We start from the raw sequence: 21117 nt of genomic DNA, 5'->3' as shown, positions 1-21117 counted from the left end.
TTTGAGACAGTCTTGCCTGTCTCAGGTTGGAGTGCAGTCATGCGATCTTGGCTCACTGCAACCTCCGTCACCTGGGCTTAAGCGATTCTACTGCCTCAGCATCCTGAGTAGCTAGGATTACAGGGGCCCAAGTAATTTTGGTATTTTTAGTAGAGGCGGGGTTTTGCCATGTTGGCCAGGTTGGTTTCGAACTCCTGGTCTCAGGTGATCTGCCCACCTCAAAGGAGTACCTTTTATAACGCCCAACCTAGAAGTATCAGAGAAACTTAAAAAGTTGGCTTTCTTCAGACCTCCAGGCTCTTACTTTCCATCACATATGACCACAATGAAGGTTTTTCCCCCTGGAGGGACAAGCCCCCCCAGGCTCGGGCTCTGTCATCTGCTTCCTTGAGAGAATGTTGTCTTTTTCTCCATTTTCTCCTTTACAGGTATAATCACCTGGGAAATAAAAATTTTAATACAAAGTTAGACCAAAAGGTAAATTATCTCTAATAGTGCTGGCATGCTTAGTGGAAATGAAGACTCTCTCTCTCTCTCTCTCTCTCTCACACACACACACACACACACACACACACAGATGCACACAAAAACACAGGGCAAAGTCTCAGATGGTGGCTGGAAAAACATAAACAGAGAGAGCAGCTGGAAGTAGGAAAGGGCTGTGACCACGACTATCCAAGTGCTGGGAAAGAAGGCCCTCCCTGGCGTGCCCAGCAATCTTTCCCTGCTTAGAAGCACTCAGGAGCTGGCTGCCATCTGAAGCACCTCTTGGTATTTGTCAAACTGCTTTCTGTCCCTCTCCCTAACCTTGTCAGCAAGAGGAGAAGGGCCTGAAGCCGAAGAGCTCAGAGCACAAAGCACTGCAGCTGCCGGGTATTCTGGCCCCTGCTGCCTGCCCTCTGTCCAGAGCTCACAACCCCATGGCCCCTGGCCCGCCCAACCTCATGCAGTGACAGCCGTAACGTCCACTACCTGGAGAGATTCTTCTGTTGTTCACCAAACCGTTCTCTGACATCTGAGAGACTGTGTTTTTTGTGTGGCTATTTAATGAACTAACATTTTCATCTGATGAATTCTCCTTCTCAGGAACAGAAACAAAAGATACCATGGGGCACGTCTGGTCTTTATCCAGCATTTGAAATCTGAATTGTTTAGATTGATCCCAGCCAGCCAGTTTACAGCTGACTAAGTTTTGAGGAATGTCTCCTTTATTCCTGGAAAAAGAAAATTAACCGTGAACCCAGCCAGGATTTCTAAAACCAAAATATTCAGTTATTATAAAACACAGAACTTAATCTAGGAAGTGGTGACTGCAAATACACTTATGAATATAAGTAAAAAGGACATTTTGGGGTAAAAAATTTTGAAAAGACTTTCATAAAGAAAAAAATAAATGACCAAAGTTGGTTTTACAGAAATTATTAAGTCACAGTTTAAAAGTCATTAATGTAGCTTTACAGAAAATGTTTCAGTGGCAAACTCACTCTATCCAGATCACTATGGTTTTACTTCTTCCTTCCTTTAGGGTTCCAAAATGTGTCATCTGTGTAACTTCAATATCACCTTTGTTCTTCAACAAAATGGTTCCATAGAACTGAGTGGCCTCATGAACGGGGGCGGTGTCTCTGAAAAAAGAGCCCCAGAAAGATGTCCCTCTGCAGCACACCACCCCTTCCTCACCTGCCTCTGCTCTTAAGGGATAGACTGCTGGTGGGGGCACTCAGAGGACCACTTCACCACAGGCAGGGCTTCCACAAGACTTAGGTTTCTAAGGATGGCAAATCCAAAGGAAGAAAACGACACAGTTCGTGAAGTCTAAGGAAGAAAACGACACACTTCATAAAGTCTAGAGAAAAGGGAGCAGCCCAGAGGACAGTCACAGGCGATGAGCCTGAGAACGGTGTCCTGAATGTGCTCCCCGGCACTCCCCTACCTCTCGCTCAGGGTGCAGAGTTAGGGTGGCATTCTCAGTCCCTCTTCTCTCCAGCCACCTTCCAAGGTGGTGGTGGGGGAGGCAATGGGCCTTGCCTATTAGGGCTCCACTAAACTTGCTTTGGAAAGAGTTTTGTTGCTTTGAAATGTTTGAAAACAATGAAATAAGTTTTTCTCTTTAGAAAATGAGAAGATGAGATTTTAACTTTCCCTAAAAATGGACCCATTTACTTCCCCTTCTTCTACTGATGACGCAGGCTTGATTCTCCTCCCTGCCTCTCCACAAGCTCTTTCCAGAAGGTAAACCTGCCTCATGCCTACTTTCCAATCTGTGGCGCCATAAAAAAAAATGGGGTCTCTAGAATGGCTCCCCACAATTCTGGCCCCTGCTGCAAACTCAGTGAGGTTTCCAGTTACAGAGCAGCTCCTCCTGGAGGTGCCTGTCTGGCTCTCCCTTCTCCGTGTGCCCAGGTGTGACAAGGGAGGTGCAGGGGCAGAGAGTCCACAGCTTTGCTGATGGAGGGGGTGGGGATTTTGCAGGAAGGAGTCGTCAGATGCAACTGCCCAGTCTGTGGCTCATCCCCCACAGGAGAAGCTGCGGAGCTCTTGCATGGGAAGGCTGTGGGACTGAGCGGAGATCAGGAGCTCACCCTTGGCACATGATCTGTTTCTAGAGTGCAGAGGGGCCACCCCACCTGGGGCCACAAGCTAAGGAACAGGCGCCCTGACTTCCCTGGCTCGCCCATCCCAGCAGCTTCTACTTTGTGGTCAGGAGGCCTCAGTGGGGAAATGCTGTTGGGGCAGAAACAGGTCTTTTTCAAGCATTTCTTTTTTTTTTTTTTTTGAGACAGAGTCTCGCTCTGTCGCCCAGGCTGGAGTACAGTGGCCAGATCTCCGCTCACTGCAAGCTCCGCCTCCCGGGTTCACGCCATTCTCCTGCCTCAGCCTCCCAAGTAGCTGGGACTACAGGCGCCCGCCACCACGCTCGGCTAGTTTTTTGTATTTTTTAGTAGAGACGGGGTTTCACGGTGTTAGCCAGGATGGTCTCGATCTCCTGACCTCGTGATCCACCCGTCTCGGCCTCCCAAAGTGCTGGGATTACAGGCGTGAGCCACCGCGCCTGGACAAGACAGTCTTTTTTTTTTTTGAGACGGTGTCTCCCTCTGTCACCCAAGCTGGAGTGCAGTGGTGCGATCTCACCTCACTGCAACTCCTGCCTCCTGGGTTCAAGTGATTCTCCTGCCTCAGCCTCCCGAGTAGCTGGGATTACAGGTACCTGCCACCACACCCAGCTAATTTTTGTATTTTTAGTAGAGACAGAGTTTCTTCATGTTGGCCAGGCTGGTCTCAAACTCCTGACTTCATGATCCACCCGCCTTGGCATCCCAAAGTGTTGGGATTACAGGCGTGAGCCACCATACCCTTTCTCTTTTTTTTTAAAGACTGAGTCTTGCTCTGTTGCTCAGGCTAGAGTGCGGTAGCACGATCACAGCTCACAGCAGCCTCAAGCTCCTAGGCTCAAGCAATCTTCCTGCTTCAGCCTCATGCCTAGCTGGGACCAGGGTCACACACCAGCACGCCTGGCTAATTTTTTAATGTTTTGTAGAGATAGGGTCTCACTATGTTCCTCAGGCTGGTCTCAAATTCCTGGGCTCAAGCAATTCTCCTGCCATGGCCTCCCGAAGTGCTAGGGATGCTCTCCTTTCACCTCAACAACTCAGGGCTTGAAATGTCTACTATTTGGCTTACTAAAGTAACTCTTCAAAATATACTTAAATTGGGCCTTTCACATCCCAAAGAAGAAAAGTGTTTTCTTTTATTGAGGCAGAGTTTTGCTTGTCGTCCAGGCCTGAGTGCAGTGGCGCGATCTGATCTCACTGCAACCTTTGCCTCTCAGGTTTAAGCAATCTTCCTGCCTCAGCCTCCCGAGTAGCTGGGATTACAGGCACCCACCACCAGGGCCAGCTAATTTTGTACTTTTAGTAGAGACAGATTTCACCATGTTGGTCAGGCTGGTCTCAAACTCCTGACCTCATAATCCACCCGCCTCGACCTCCCAAAGTGTTGGGGTTACAGGCATGAGCCATCGTGCCTGGCCAGAAAAGCGTTTTCTTACCGCCTCTTCACTAGGGTCATACAGAGCGCCCTCCAGACATAGCACGACTGGCTGCTCTCCACCACCACTGCATTGACCATGTCACCTCTCCGGGGTGTGTACCCGTCTGGCAGTTTCAAGGAGTCCAAGGTGAAGAAGATGCTTTCCTCTATCACCCCGTTCCTTCCACAGAGGCTAGAGATGCAGACCTGGGAGCACAGAGCTGAGCGTCACGGGAAGCAGGTGCTGCACCACACCAGGGCACAGCTCTAACGCACACCCAAGTCAGCCCAAAGCTCACAAGCTGCACCAGGAAGCTCAAGTCCGCCATCCCACAGCACTCGTCCAATATTTCTCTAACACACCCTTCTCCTTAGAACATTTTAGTACTGTCGCGTAAGCTGTAGACCTTAGAATTCAGCTATGCAAGCACTCGGGGTTACTGTTTCCTAAGGAAACACAGCATTATCAATAGGAAAACACACTCCTCTTTGGCCATGACTAAGCTTTATTTTTTCAGGCTCCCAACACATGCAGGAGAAGCCTGGGCTGTGTAAGTTACCCCTGATGGCAGGTCTGCTAGAAGCACAGAGAGGAGCCACTCGTCGGCACGCTACCTTGTCCACGCGCTTGTATCTCAGCGGCTTCACTGAGGTGGCTTTGCTGCTCCATGTGCCGGGCCGGATCCAGTACTCAGCCTCTACCCAGTCTCCCTTGCAGGGCTCAAAGCCTAAAACCGCCAGGGAAAAGCCACGGTAGTGTTAAAGTGCATAAGTTATTCTGAGGTCATGGTAGACTGAAATCATTTCTATCATATCTGAGGATACATTTGAACATTTAAAAGGCACTTTCTACTACTGTGAGAAACATATTTTGGAATTAAAAACCCTGAAGTATTAATATTAACCACTGCAATAAAATGAGCTGAGCTGGAGCCTCTCACTCACACCTCCAGGCTCCAGAAGGTGCACTGTGCATGCTCATGGCAGTCTTGCCCCATGTGGCACATCTGAGGGCAGGTGGCATCCCCCTTCCCCTGTCCTGCAGTGTTTGTGGCACCTCCCTGTCAGGGACACACACATGGTGCTCAGGGACAGAGAGACACCTGCGTTCAGGTGTGAGGGAAGCACTCAATGGTCCAGCCAGCCCCTCAGTGTGCCAGAGAGCTGGGCTGTGGCCTCAGCCATGGCCTGCCGGACGCAAGACACCACTGGGCCTCCCGCAGCTGGTAGAAAACTGCAGGTTCAGTGACATGAAGTGGCTGAGCAGTGCTGACAGAACAGAGAGGTGGTCTGCACAGGTCTGCCATGGTACAGGTAGTTAAAATCTTTTTGTTATTTTGCAATAAGCACTCTGGAAGCTCAAAAAAAAGTGTATAATTGAATACTGAGTTTGTGTCTCCAGAAAGCTGGTGATGAACACGTAACAGCACAAATATCAGCTGACATCTACATTCAACATGTGAGCCATGGTGAAATCACTGTCTACGTGAAAACAGAGGCCGGGCGCGGTGGCTCACGCCTATAATCCCAGCACTTTGGGAGGCTGAAGTGGGCAGATCACGAGGTCAGGAGATCGAGACCACGGTGAAACCCCGTCTCTACTAAAAACACAAAAAATTAGCCAGGCGCGGTGGCGGGCGCCTTTAGTCCCAGCACACGGGAGGCTGAGGCAGGAGAATGGTGTGAACCTGGGAGGCCGAGATTGTGCCACTGCACTCTAGCCTAGACCACAGAGTGAGACTCTGTCTCAAAAAAAAGAACAGAAAGAAAACAGAAGACACTAAAAAATGCTAGGGCACTGACTTCAAGGTCAGGGAGTATTTTAAGAAGACCATGTCCTAGGGCCGGGCGTGGTGGCTCACGCCTGTAATCCCAGCATTTTGGGAGGCCGAGGCAGGCGGATCATGAGGTCAGGAGATCCAGACCATCCTGGCTAACACAGTGAAACCCCGTCTCTACTAAAAATACAAAAAAATTAGCCGGGCGTGGTGGCGGGCACCTGTAATCCCAGCTACTCCAGAGGCTGAGGCAGGAGAATGGCATGAACCCAGGAGGCAGAGCTTGCAGTAAGCTGAGATTTCACCACTGCACTCCAGCCTGGGCGACAGAGTGAGACTCCATCTCAAAAAAAAAAAAAAACAACAGAAAGTAAAAAGATATATACTTTTTGAAAGAAACAATGTTATCCCCAAGCCCTATTTTAAAACATCTAAAGTACTTTAGTACCTCAGTATTCCTGTCACACTAACTTAGATCATGACACTATCATTAAACGGAAGCAACAACTACCCAGAAATCACTGACTGCATTTAACCAATGAACAAAAACACATAAAAACAGAAGTTTAAACAGTGACCTGGCTGGGTGCGGTGGCTCATGCCTGTAATCCCAACACTTTGGGAGGCCAAGGCCGGTGGATCATCTAAGGTCAAGAGTTCGAGACCAGCCTGACCAACCTGGTGAAACCCCATCTTTACTAAAAATACAAAAAATTAGCTAGGCATGGTGGTGCACACCTGTAATCCCAGCTACTTGGGAGGCTGAGGCAGGAGAATCAATCGAACCCAGGAGGCCAAGGTTATAGTGAGCTGAGATCACGCCACTGCACTCCAGCCTGGGCAACAGAGTGAGACTCCATCTTGAAAAACAAAAACAAAACAGTGACCTGGTCCCCTCTCCCAAAGTCCACTCAATATCCAAGACCTTCTGTGTAAAGCCAGCACCTGGAGAAGCTACTCTAATCCCCAAACCCTCTCAACAGACAAAGCATGCCCAAACCTGATCCCTTCAATGATGTGTGTAGCTGTCGCAAACAGGGTTGTGTTTCGTCATCCAGGCTGCAGTGTAGTAGCTGGATCACAGCTCACTGCAGCCTCCAACTCCTGGGCTCAAGCGATCCTCGCGTCTCAGCCTGACAAAGTGCTGGGATTATAGGCACGAGCCACTGTGCCTGGCCCATAACAATTCTTTAAAAGACAAAACCTAATTTTAAATGTGAAACATAGACCCTTGAGCGTACCTTCGCACACACTCTCCAGAGAGAAGTAGGTGGTCTGACTGATACAGCCTGCGCCCTCCACCAGAGAAGTCACACAGCCAATCAACACTCGGGGGGCTGCAGTCTGAGGGACTGCCTTGGTTTCTGCTGTCATCTTCCCATTTATCAGAGACAGCTTCTACCTGCAAAACAAACACACTGCTCTTTAAACCATAATACAAGAACTACAAGAAAAGCAAACTACAGGCTGGAATGCCTGTGTGAGTCCATTAGGGCTGCAAGTCCAAGATCAAGGCCCTGGCAGATTCTGGGTCTGGTGAGGGTCCTCTTCCTGGTTCACAGTCAGTGTCTTCCTGCTGTGTCTTCACATGGCAGAAAGGGCAAAGGGGTTCTCTAGGGTATGTTTCATAAGGGCTCTGCCCCGTGACCTAATCACCCACCGAAGCCTCCTAATAAGATCACACTTGGCAGGGCGCAGTGGCTCAAGCGTGTAATCCCAGCACTTTGGGAGGCCGAGATGGGCGGATCACGAGGTCAGGAGATCGAGACCATCCTGGCTAACACGGTGAAACCCCGTCTCTACTAAAAATACAAAAAAACTAGCCGGGCGAGGTGGCGGGGCGCCTGTAGTCCCAGCTACTCAGGAGGCTGAGGCAGGAGAATGGCGTAAACCTGGGAGGCGGAGCTTGCAGTGAGCTGAGATCCGGCCACTGCACTCCAGTCCGGGTGACAGAGCGAGACTCTGCCTCAAAAAAAAAAAAAAAAAAAAAAAAGATCACGCTGGGGTCAGGATTTCAACATACATATTTTGGGGGACACCTACACTGAGTCTACAGCAATCCCTTATGAACACTGATGCAAAAAATCCTCAACAAAATATTATCAAACTGAATGCAGCAGCATATTAAAAGGATTATATCCCATGACTAAATGGGGTTTATCCCAGAATGCAAGTGTTTCAACATAGGAAAATCAGTCACCATATTACACTGATGAGGGAAAAAAATCACGATGATCTCAACTGATGCACAAAAAGCATTTGACAAAATCAACACTTTCCGTGATGCACACTCAATAAACTAGGAATTGCAGGAAATCTCTTCAACACGAGAAAGGCTATAAATAAAAAACACAACAAACACCACACTCAATGCTGAAAGGCCGAAAGCTTTCCTCTAAGATCAGGAACCAGGTAAGGATGCCCACGCTCACTTCAAGACTCTCAAATTTCAATTATCTTTATTCACAGATGGTAGGATCTCATCTGTGGAAAACTCTAAAGACTCCACATATGTAAATAAAACAGAAAATGGTTACAGCTAATAAATGAATCCAGCACACGACACAAAGTCAACATACAAAAATCAGATTTCCATACATTTTAAACGAAAAATCCAAAAAGGAAATCAAGAAAAAGGATTCCAAAGAAAGAGAAAACAATTCCATTTATAACAGCATTGTTAGGTTAATAGGTTAATCCCTAAGAACACTTAGTAACCTAACTAAGGAGATGGAAGATGCATACAATGATACTAATGAATGAATTAAATACCTCAATAAACGGCAAGACAACCATGTTCATGAATTTGAAAACCTAGTATTATTATGACAATCTTTTTTTTTTTTTTTTTTTTTTGAGATGGAGTCTCGCTCAGTCGCCCAGGCTGGAGTGCAGTGGAGCAATCTCTGCTCACTGCAAGCTCCACCTCCTGGGTTCACGCCATTCTCCCGCCTCAGCCTCCTGAGTAGCTGGGACTACAGGCGCCCGCCACCACACCTAGCTAATTTTTTGTATTTTTAGTAGAGACGGGGTTTCTCCGTGTTAACCAGGATGGTCTCGATCTCCTGACCTTGCGATCCGCCTGCCTCGGCCTCCCAAAGTGCTGGGATTATAGGTGTGAGCCACCACACCCGGCCAAGATGACAATCTTAAAACTTAACTATTAAGATGACAATACTACCTAAAGTGATTATAAGTGATTAAGATGTTAATACCTAATTATTAAGATGACAATCTTAAGACTTAATTATTAAGATGGCAATACTACCAAAAGTGATCTATTACACAAATTCAGGCTGGGTGTGGTGGCTCACGCTTGTAATTCCAGCACTTTGGGAGGTCGAGGCAGGCGAATCACTTGAGGTCAGGAGTTCAAGATCAGCCTGGTCAATGTGGTGAAACCCTATCTCTACTAAAAATAAAAAAAAAATTAGCTGGGTGTAGTGGCAAGCACCTGCAGTCCCAGCTACTCGGGAGGCTGAGGCATGAGAATTGCTTGAACTCGGGAAGCGGAGGTTGCAATGAGTCAAGATCGCATCATTGCACTCCATCCTGGGTGACGGAACGAGACTCTGTCTCAAACAAACAACAACAAAAAAACGCCAACAGGCCAGGTGCGGTGGCTCAAGCCTGTAATCCCAGCACTTTGGGAGGCTGAGACAGGCGGATCACGAGGTCAGGAGATTGAGACCATCCTGGCGAACACAGTGAAACCCCGTCTCTACTTAAACTATAAAAAATTAGCTGGGCGAGGTGGCGGCGCCTGTAGTCCCAGCTACTCGGGAGGCTGAGGCGGGAGAATGGCGTGAACCCGGGAGGCGGAGCTTGCAGTGAGTAGAGATTGCTCCATTGCACTCCAGCCTGGGCGACAGAGCGAGACTCCGTCTCAAAAAAAGAACAACAACAACAACAACAACAAACCCCAACAAATTCAAAGCAGTCCCTATCAAAGTCCTACGGGTCTATTTATATATAAATAGAAAAACCCATCTAAAATTCTAATGGACTCTCAAGGGACCATGAATGGCCAAAATGGTCTTGAAAAGGAGTAACAAAATTGAAGGTCTCATACCCCTTTATTTCAAAACTTCCTACAAAGTCACAGTCATCAGACTAGTGTGGCATCAGTGTAAGGACAGAAATATAAACCAATGGAATAGTAAAGAGAGTTCAGAAATAAACCCTTGCATGTGCAGTCAACTGATTTTTGACAAGGACCATTCGATAAACTGCAATTGTGCAGTCTTTGAAAAAATAGTGGTGGGAAAAATAACCATGGGCAAAATAATAAAGTTAGACCCTCATCTTACACCACACACAAAAATTAACTCAAAATGGATTAAAGAGGCCAGGCGTGGTTGGTGGCTCAGCCCTATAATCCCAGCATTTGGGAAGGCATGGGGTGGGCGGATCACTTGAGCCCAGGAGTTTGAGACCAGCCTGGGCAACATAGGGAGGCCCCATTCTACAAAAATTGGGTGAGGTGACACACACCTGTAGTCCGAGTTGCTCAGGTGGCTAAGGTGGAAGGATCACTTCAGCCTGGGAGGTTGAGACTGCAGTGAGCTGTGACTGTGCTGCTGCACCACAGCCTGGGCAACAAATTGAGATCCTGTCTCAAAAAGTATTTTTTTAAATGAATCAAAGACTTAAATTTAAAAGCAAAAACTATGAAACTCTTTGTAGAAAAAAATCGTAATATTCTTGGATTAGTCAACGGTATCTTGAGTGTGACATCAGAAGTACAGGCAATAAAAGAGACAAATTAGACTTCCATCAAAATTTAAAACACCTGTGCATCAAAGGATACTATGAAGAAAGTGAAAAGACAATTGATAAAATGAGATAAAATATTTGCAAATCATGTATGTGATGAAAGATCCAGAATATATAAAGAATTCCTACAACAAGAAAACAACCTAATTTCAAAACGGGCAAAGGATTTGAGTAGACATTTCTCCCAAGAAGATATACAGACGGCCAATAAGCACACGAAAAGATGCCCTCACAAATCATTAGGGAAATGCAAATCAAAACCACAGTGAGGCCAGGCGCGGTGGCTCAAGCCTGTAATCCCAGCACTTTGGGAGGCCGAGACGGGTGGATCACGAGGTCAGGAGATCGAGACCATCCTGGCTAACACGGTGAAACCCCATCTCTACTAAAAAATACAAAAAAAACTAGCCGGGTGAGGTGGCGGGTGCCTATCGTCCCAGCTACTCGGGAGGCTGAGGCAGGAGAATGGCGTAAACCCGGGAGGCAGAGCTTGCAGTGAGCTGAGATCCGGCCACTGCACTCCAGACCGGGCGACAGAGCAAGACTCCGTCTAAAAAAAAAAAAAAAAAAAACCAAAACCACAGTGAGATACCACCTCACAACTACGAGGAATGGTACTGCCAAAAGAAAAAAAAGAAAAAGAAAATAGCAAGTGTTGGCAAGGATACAGAGAAAGTAGAAACCTCATGCACCGCTGGTGGGAACATAAAATGGTGCAGCTGCTGTAGAAAACATCTGGTTCCTCAAAAAGTTAAACCTAGACTTACCATATGGCCCAGCAATTCTCTTCCTAGGCATAGCCCCAAAAGAACCAAACAGGGACTCAGACACTTGTTCATGGCAGCACAATTCACAGCAACCAAAAAGCAGAAACAACCCAAGTGTGCACCAACAGATGAATGTGGAGAACAAAATGTGATTTATCACACAAGGGAATATTCAGCCATAAAAAAGGAATTAACTTTTGATACATGCTACATGGGCAAATCTTGAAAACCTAAGTCAAATAGCCAGACACATGATTCTGCTTATATGAGGTATTTAGAACAGGCAAATTCACAGAGACATAAAGTAGAACACTGAATAACTGTTTAACGGGTACAGAGTGTCTATTGGGATGCTGAAAAAGTTCTGAAGACAGATTGTGGTGATGGCTGCACAACAATGTGAATGCGCTTAATGCCACTGAACCGTACACTTCCAACATGGTTAAAATGGTATATTATGCATATTTTACCACAAGAAAAATACCGAAATAGAAAATAAATCCAGAAGTACATTCAGGTTTATACTAAATGGGGATCATTCTCCTCAAGTGAGAACGGCTCACAACACAGAAACTGCTCATATTTTCCAAGCGTCTTAACAGTTCAAAGGGACAAAAACTATGGGATCATTTGGAAGATACTGAAAAGTACTTGAAAAATCCATTACTAATTTATAAAAGCAAGATTTTGAGTAGAGATGAACACTCTCCACCATAACAAAAAAGATCCTGCATTCCTAACGAGATGGAACAAGCGAAGGGCAGCTGACCACCAAAAGGGTTGGTACTTGCTAGACACCCAGGGGCCAGTTTTTCCACATTTTCACATTTCTGAGATCAGAATGAGTCTCAAGACCTATGTTTCCATTTTAAATTTTCATTATCAAATTAATGGTGTGTCTTAAAATCAACAGGAATTTGGTACGAGAACCTGCTTTGGAAGGCTGCGTGTGAGCTACACAACCACAGCTCAGAGAATGAGAGAAACATCATCTCCACAGTTCTGAGTTCCAGATCCCCTTTGAAAGACTCTGAACCCAGAGTACTCCTTTAAATACACATAAAAACATGAGGACTATGGTATAAATTCAAGTTCAAAAGGAAATCTTTGGAGGAAAAAATATAATTAAAAAATTGGGAGAGGGAAAGAGGGTAGTGTGAACGAGCCAGTTGTACATCTCTGATGACAGAAGTCCATAAATACTAACATTGGTGAAGTAATAAAAGATACAAGCATATTGTTCGAGTGACTCGACTACCCACCAGATGAGGTAACAACAGAAACCCAGAGCATCAGATGGTCTGCAGCACGAACGTGCAGGTGGGGAACATGGAGGGAGGCTCTTCTACTTTGTATTCAGTCTCTAAGCCAGAGCTGACAGAAATATTCTCTATGTGTGCTGCCCAATTTGGTAGTCACTAGGCTTCATTTAGCACTTGAAATGTGGCCAAGGAAACTCAGGAAATAATTTTATTTATTTTTAAGAGCTAGGGTCTCTATGTGCCCAGGCTGGTCTCGAACTCCCGCCTCAGCCTCCCAAGTAGCTGGGACTCCAGGTTTATGCCACCATGACTGGCTGTAAGTTGCATTTAGTTTTAATAAATTTAAACAGCTGCACATGAGTGGTGGCTACCATATTGAATGATGGAATTATAGACTCAGAATTATTGGGCATGCATTTTTTTTAATTTGAGAAAGATGATATTAAGCATTAGATGGTACTAACCATAATAGTATAATAAAGTACGTCTCAAGCATTTTATTTAATTTATTTAGTTTGTTGAGACAGAGTCTCACTCTGTCTTGCCCAAGCTGGAGTGCAGTGGCACGATCTTGGCTCACTGCAGCCTCCACCTCCTGGGTTCATGTGATTCTCTTGTCTCAGCCTCCCGAGTAGCTCGGACTACAGGCATGTGCCACCACGCCCAGCTACTTTTATATTTTTAGTAGAGATGGGGTTTCACCATGTTGGCCAGGCTGGTCTTGAACTCCTGACCTCAGATGATCCACCCACCTTGGCCTCCAAAAGTGTTGGGATTATAGGCGTGAGCCACCGTGCCTGGCCATCTTAAGTGTTTTTAAAAAGTAGTTAATAGCTCAATAAGTTTGTCAGATTCCAAATTACATTTAAAAACCAAAAGCTTTCCCATATAGGAAGAAAAAAATAAATTTGAAAATACAATGGAAAATGATGTTAATAGAACACATAAAAACTCCTGAAGATAAATTTAATAAGAAATTCCAGGACCTAAATGAAGAAAACTATTGAACTATAAAAAGAATACAAAGGGCCAGGCGCGGTGGCTCACGCCTGTAATCCCAGCACTTTGGGAGGCCAGAGGCAGGCGGATCATGAGGTCAGGAGATCGAGACCATCCTGGCTAACACGGTGAAACCCCGTCTCTACTAAAAAATACAAAAAATTAGCCGGGCATGGTGGCGGGCGCCTGTGGTCCCAGTTACTCGGGAGGCTGAGGCAGGAGAATGGCGTGAACCCGGGAAGCGGAGCTTGCAGTGAGTTGAGATTGCGCCACTGCACTCCAGCCTGGGCGACAGAGCGAGACTCCGTCTCAAAAAAAAAAAAAAAAAAAAAAAAAAAAAAACAGAATACAAAGGAAGACTTAAATAAATGCACAGACATAATTTGTTGTTGGAAAAGACTCCACATGACCCAAATATCAATTATTCTAAACGAAATCCATAAACTCAGTGCCATCCAAAGCAAATCTGGGCAGAGGGGGAGAAGCAAAAAGATTTCAAAACTCATCTAGAACAACTGAAGAGCCGGAAAAATACCATATGCTAATAAGAGCAAGGAAGGGAAACCTGCTCACCACCTATCACAGCACCCATGCCATGAGACCGCCTTATAAGCATCAAGACCACATCACATGCAGGTGGGATTCTGGTGCATGATTAAAGAATTTTCCAAATCAGCAGGGAAAAAGTGAGTGACGCAGATGACTGGCTAGCCATTAGGAAAGCAATGTCTGGTTCCTTCTCTCAGTCTGTGCACTAAAATAAATTCCAGGCTGGTCAAATATTTAAATATCAACAAACAGGCCAGGCATGGTGGCTTATGCCTATAATCCCAACACTTCGGGAGGCCGAGGTAGAAGGATCACTCGAGGCCAGGAGTTTCAGATCAGCCTACGCAACAGAGATGCCATTTCTACAAAAAATTTTAAAAATTAGTCAGGTGAGATGGTGTGTACCTGTGGTCCCAGCTACTCAGGAGGCTAGGGTGGAAGAATTGCTTGAGCTCAGGAATTTGAGGCTGCAGTGAGCTAATGGCACTACTATACTCTAGCCTGGGTGACAGTGCAAAGCTCTGTCTCAAAAATTAAAAAAAAAAAAAAAAAATCTAATTGTAAATAAACAATTTTCAGGGTAAAATCTGAATATTAGAAGAAAGAAGTGGAATACGCCTCCCTAAGGCTTCTTACAGCATCCAAAACAACATGGAAAAGAGGCACACTTAACTACAAAAAATGAAACTATAAAACACAGTCAAAGATGATCCTGGGGAAAATATTCCTAACACTTTTATATAATAATTTTCCTTAAAAAGCTCTAATTTCGGCCGGGCACGATGGCTCACACCTGTAATCCCAGCACTTTGGGAGACTGAGGCGGGCAGACCATGAGGTCCGGAGATCGAGACCATCCTGGCTAACACAGTGAAACCCCGTCTCTACTAAAAATACAAGATAATTAGCCGGGCGTGGTGATGGGCGCCTGTAGTCCCAGCTACTCGGGAGGCTGAGGCAGGAGAATGGTGTGAATCCGGGAGGCAGGGTAGCTTGCAGTAAGTGGAGATCGCGCCACTGCACTCCAGCCTGGGCGACACAGCAAGACTCTGTCTCAAAAAAAAAAAAAAAAAAAAAAAAAGCTCTAATTTCCCTAATATATAAACTTTAACAAGAGAAAAGGTTGAACTCAACAAAAATGTGAACAAAGGACACAAAAATAATTCACAGAAAAAACATGAAGCCAGGCGCAGTGGCTCACGCCTGTAATCCTAGTACTTTGGGAGGCCAAGGCAGGTGGATCACGACGTCAGGAGATCGAGACTATCCTGGCTAACACGGTGAAACCCTGTCTCTACTAAAAATACAAAAATATTAACTGGGCGTGGTGGTAGGCGCCTGTAGTCCCAGCTACTCAGGAGGCTGAGGCAGGAGAATGGCGTGACCCAGGAGGCGGAGCTTGCAGTGAGCCGACTCCAGCCTAGGCAACAGAGACTCCGTCTCAGAAAAAAAAAAAGAAAAAACATGAAACATTACCATACTTAAGGCTTAAATGCAAATCAAGTGCAGTCTTTCATTCTGCTCCTAAGAGTATAAATTAGTATATTATTGATGTTACTTTGGCGATAACCATTAAATTGTTTAAAAAGTACAAAAATAATACATAATTGCTATGTTTTCCACAGCATAAATTCATAGGCAAGCTTTACTTTCTAAAGTATACACGTCTATGTTGTTTGAATGGTTTACAATGACTGCTGTTTATTTATAGAGACAGGGTCTTGCTCTGTCACCCAGGCTGGAGTGTGGTCATGCGATCATAATTCACTGGGACTACATGTATGTGCCACTACACCAGGCTAATTTTTGTGGGTTTTTTTTTTTTTTTTGTAGACACGAGGTTTCACCATGGTGCCCAGGCTGGTCTCTAACTCCTGAGCTCAAGTGATCTGCCTGTCTCAGCCTTCTAAAGTGTTGGGATTACAGGCGTGAGCCACTGTACCCAGTCTGTTTATTTTTTAAAACAGAAATCATACAGAGCAAAAGCATCCCCTTGAAGGTATATTCCACTCTCTCTCCCTTGGCCGGGTCATGTCTGATAGATTAAACACAAGGAAAACAACACAAAGTACTGGGGCAAAGAAAAACTGTTCCCAAATGAACTCAAAGCTTACCCTGATTGCTTTCAGTCCATTGGACACTTTATTTTCTTCCACAACTGCAATCACTTCCTGTCCAACATTCAGAAGCACTTTGCTAGTCACAGCATCACTGGAGAAGTAGATCAAATCATCAATCATGCCATAATCGCTGCAGTACCTTGTCACGACACCCCGTACAGTTTTCAGCTTAGTGTCACCTGAGATGGGTAAACAAAAGTTATCTTGGCCATAAAAGCAAGGGCACACTACAGTGAAGTCCCACCAGAGAAAGGCAGAGTGCAAAAGCCTCCATGAGGGACTGTTGCCTAACGGGCTGACTTGAGAGAGAGAATCCCATCAGAGAGTGCTGTGTCTCGAACGTGGGGTTTGGGGGCAGACAGTCCAGTTTCCTCTGAAGGGCACAGGTAGTGGCTGTGGAGGTGACAGCCCTGACTCCACAGCGGACTGCGGGGGTTGACTCCCAGCTCTTCTACCGCCATTGGTGTAACCCTGGACGAGGTCCTTAACTACTCTGGGCCCGTTGCCATCTGTAAGATGGAGACTAATCGTCACTACCCAAGGGAGCTGCTGGAGGGTTCAGTGGCAGAACACACATGCATGTATGGACCTCTGCGTGGCTGACACAAGTTAAGTGCTATGTAAACTGCCATGTATATCAGCATCTGGGAGACATTAGCATGCACGGTTTTATTAGCACTATCGATTATCTTCTTTCATCACCATCAGCAGCAGCCTTAGAAGACGGGAGAATCTCAACAAATATGCTGCTAGAAAAGGTTCGGGGCTGGGCAGGCAAGTCTGACCCAGGAGCAGGGCACCCCTCCGCCATTTGGCTACTGCTGCAGCCATGGTCCTGAGTCCTGAACGCGCCTTTCCTGCAGCTTCCAAGACACAGGAGGAACCTGGGGCGCCAGTTACAGTACAGGCAAGGAATCTTAGCGCTGCCAAGAGCTGGAGCTCCAGCTACGGCTGAGAGCGTTCTACCGAAGAGACCCAGATCTGCGGAGCAAGTGCTCCAGGTAACACAGCCGCCCCCCCGGGCATCGGCCCCTGTGCATGCAGAGGCCCTGAACACGCTGCCTGCAGCAGGAAGCTCCCCTCCTGAAGCCTGCTCCTGGTTTCCCTCACAGAAGGCAACCAGGGACCCACTACTGTGGATTCCATTCCCACAGAAGGAAACATCGGGAGAAGCCATCAGAACCTCGGGAGAGGCTGGGCGCGGTGGCTCATGCCTGTAATCCCAGCACTTTGGGAGGCCAAGGCGGTGGGTCACCTGAGATCAGGAGTTCGAGACCAGCCTGACCAACATGGCGAAACCCCCTCTCTACTAAAAATACAAAAATTAGCCAGGCCTGGTGGCAGGTGCCTGTACACCCAGCTACTCGGGAGGCTGAGGCAGGAGAATCGGTTGAACCCGGGAGGCGGAAGTTGCGGTGAGCCGAGATCGCGCCACTGCGCTCCAGCCTGGGCGACAAGAGCAAAACAAAACAAAAAACAAACAAAAAAACACCTCAGGAGAAAGGAATCGTGCGGGAATCCAAGCGCATCCCGGGCTTTAGGAAGATGGGTTCGGAAGCAAGGCAAGGAAAAGGCGCGCGTGGGCGCAGCGCGTTCTGAAAGCACAGGCGAGGTCGGCGGGGCCGCGTTTTTCGGGGCTTTCTAGGCACACAACCGCCGGTGGCGCTGCCCACGGGGAGGAGCGACGTGGAGAGGCGCCTCGGCAGCTGCTCGGCCCAGAAACACAAAGTGAGGGCGGGAAGGGGGCCAGTGACACCGGCGAGACCTCACGGAGGACGGGCGCCCAGGGCGGCGGGGCGTGTGGGGTCGGCAGCCTCTGAGGCGAGCGAGGGGAGATGAGGAAAGGCCGGGCCCAGCGTCTCCCGCCGGCCGCACTGCACTCAAAGACCTCGGGGCGCGGCTCCCTCGTGGCTGACAAGCGAGGGCCCGGGACCGCCTCCCGCCCGGCCGCCCCGCCGCCTGCCGTGAGCCACCTTCCGCGAGCTCGGGCTCCAGCCGCCCGGCTTCTTCCCTAGGGGTGTCCGCCGTCCGCCAGAAGAAGGCTACCAGCTTGGCCGCGAGGCTCAACATGGCTGTCACCCGGCCTCGGCCGCCGCCACCGCCGCTACCGCCCGCACGCGACCACGCCGCTCCCGCCGCAAGCGACCAATGGGGTCGCCGCGCCTGGGCATGCGCCTTGGGGTCGTCGCGCGAGCCGGGACCCGTATAGAGGGCGGCGGTTGGCGCCTGGCAGCGCGTGACGAGGCGAGGTGCCTTGTGGGAGTGACGTCATGCCGGGCGCGCAAGTTGGTGTGCCCGCAGGGTGGGCGGGGCTTCGGGCGGGAGGGCGTGGCCTCGCGGGGTGGGCGGAGCTTCTCGGGGGTCCGCCTTCTTGCCGCCCACACCTTAGGGAAAAGTGCGCGATCTTTCACCGCCCAGAGTGATGTTAGGAGTCGTTTTTTGTGGGTGTTCTTTATTAAGTTGGGGAAGTTCCCTCTAGTCCTATTTTTCCAAGAGTTCTTATAAGTGGGTGTGAAATTTTCTGCAACGCTTTTCTGCATGTATTCAAATGATCCTGTAACTTTTTATCTCAGCCTGTATAGGGAATTTCATTGCTTGGTTCTCCTGGGAAAACTCACTTGGTCGCGATTCGTTATCCTTTTCGTGTATTTCCCGACTCAGCTTGGTAACGCTTTGTCCAGGGTTGGGGACGGTGCTGGTGAAGCAGATTGCTCTGTGGCCGACCTCCCGTTTTCTGTGTCTGTCTGGTTTGGGGTCGGTTTAAGCTGGGCCTGCAGTGACCAGGGAGTAGGATGGTGTAACTTACACCCTAAAAATTGTAGTAGTATTCACCAGGGAACCCATCTGGGCTTCGAGTTTTCTTTGTGGGAAAGTTTTTAATGAGAAGTTCACTTCTGCATCAGCTAGAGGGCTATTAAAGTTATCAGGGTAGGCCGGGCGCGGTGGCTCAAGCCTGTAATCCCAGCACTTTGGGAGGCCGAGACGGGCGGATCACGAGGTCAGGAGATCGAGACCATCCTGGCTAATATGGTGAAACCCCGTCTCTACTAAAAAATACAAAAAAAAAAAAAAAAAAAAAAAAACTAGCCGGGCGAGATGGCGGGCGCCTGTAGTCCCAGCTACTCGGGAGGCTGAGGCAGGAGAATGGCATAAACCCGGGAGGCGGAGCTTGCAGTGAGCTGAGATCCGGCCACTGCGCTCCAGCCTGGGCGACAGAGCGAGACTCCGTCTCAACAAACAAAAAAATAAAATAAAAATAAAGTTATCAGGGTAATATTGAGTAAACTTTGGTAATTCTTTTAAGGAATTTGTCCATTTCATCCAATTATTAGATGTCAGATTATTGGCATAAAGTTGTTCAACATATTTCCTCTTATTCTTTTATTGTCTGTATGGTCCATAATGATGAACCATCGTTCATTCTTGACATAGGTAATTTATCTCATCTCTCTCATTTTCCTTGATTAGTCTATATTTATCAATTTTATTGATTTAAAAAAAATCTCTTGATTTCATTGATTTTTCTCTATTTTATTTTATTTATTTATTTATTTATTTTTTTTTTTTTTTGGAAACGGAGTCTCGCTCTGTGGCCCAGGCTGGAGTGCAGTGGCCGGATCTCAGCTCACTGCAAGCTCTGCCTCCCGGGTTTACGCCATTCTCCTGCCTCAGCCTCCCGAGTAGCTGGGACTACAGGCGCCCGCCACCTCGCCCGGCTAGTTTTTTGTATTTTTTAGTAGAGACGGGGTTTCACTGTGTTAGCCAGGATGGTCTCGATCTCCTGACCTCGTGATCCGCCCGTCTCGGCCTTCCAAAGTGCTGGGATTACAGGCTTGAGCCACCGCGCCCGGCCTCTCTATTTTAAAAATATCTTTACATTTGGCGAGACCAAGGTGGGTGGATCACTTGAGGTCAGGAGTTCGAGACCAGCCTGGTCAACATGGCAAAACCCCGGCTCTACTAAAAGATCCTTGCTCCACACTCTCTCCACCCTGGTCTTCTCATCTCTGTCCTCACTGCTCAGACAGAACTCAGCAACATCGCTCTGACAGCAGATTGCGTCCGCCCTTCAAACCCTATTTAGAGCCCAGTCCCTCCTCACCACATGCACACTGCCACCTCAATGCCAGGCAGCACCTGCTCCTCCCACCCCCCAGCCTGCTCTCCACCCAGTGAGTGACCGGATGCTGCTCTGCCCAGACCCCTCCAACAGGTCTGCCTCAGAGTCGAAGCAGAGTCATCTCCACACCCACAGGTGCTAGTACCCGTTGTCCTACCTCAGCCTCCCCTCCCTGCCTCCTTCTCAATGAGGCCTGCCCTGGCCCCTGCAAACAGCAGCCCCTCATTTCTCTCCCCTGACTTATTTTCCCTCATAGAGGAAATCACATGTGTCACTGGACATATTAGTCTGTTCTCATGCTGCTCTAAGGACATACCCAAGACTGGGTAATTTTAGGGTCAGGTCCTTATAAAGGAAAGAGGTTTAATTAACGCACAGTTCCACAGGGCTGAGAAGGCCTCTGGAAACTTACAATCACGGTGGAAGGGGAAGCAAACATGTCCTTCTTCACAAGGCAGCAAGAAGAAGTCCTGAGCAAAAGGGGGGAAAGCCCCTTATAAAAGACCATCAGATCTCGTGAGAACTCACTCGCTGTCAGGAGAACAGCAGCGTGGGGGTGACCACCCCCATGGTTCAATTACCTCCCAACAGGTCCCTCCCACGACACATAGGGATTATGGGAATTACAATGCAAGATGAGATTTGGGTGGGGACACAGCCAAACCATATCACTGAATAACACACTAATTTGTTTATCCTGTGCACTCCTGTGCCCCC

General features: G+C 47.7%; 1 protein-coding gene across 1 annotated transcript; it reads right to left on the bottom strand.

The window, feature by feature from the left end:
- Positions 1–304: 304 nt before the first annotated feature.
- Positions 305–18385, bottom strand: LOC115892841 (RNA helicase Mov10l1-like). Its single transcript, XM_030915320.1, is given in 9 exon segments — positions 305–438; positions 973–1214; positions 1485–1625; positions 4049–4236; positions 4645–4757; positions 7049–7145; positions 7147–7209; positions 16275–16459; positions 18254–18385. Coding segments are annotated over 9 exon segments (1254 nt in total). The 5' UTR covers positions 18351–18385; the 3' UTR covers positions 305–310.
- Between the last annotated feature and the right edge of the window lie 2732 nt (positions 18386–21117).

Source organism: Rhinopithecus roxellana, chromosome 13, assembly GCF_007565055.1.
Source record: "Rhinopithecus roxellana isolate Shanxi Qingling chromosome 13, ASM756505v1, whole genome shotgun sequence".
Taxonomy (NCBI): Eukaryota; Metazoa; Chordata; class Mammalia; order Primates; family Cercopithecidae; genus Rhinopithecus; species Rhinopithecus roxellana.
Note: the sequence above shows the minus strand (reverse complement) of the source record. Positions and strands in the feature narration are given on the sequence as shown.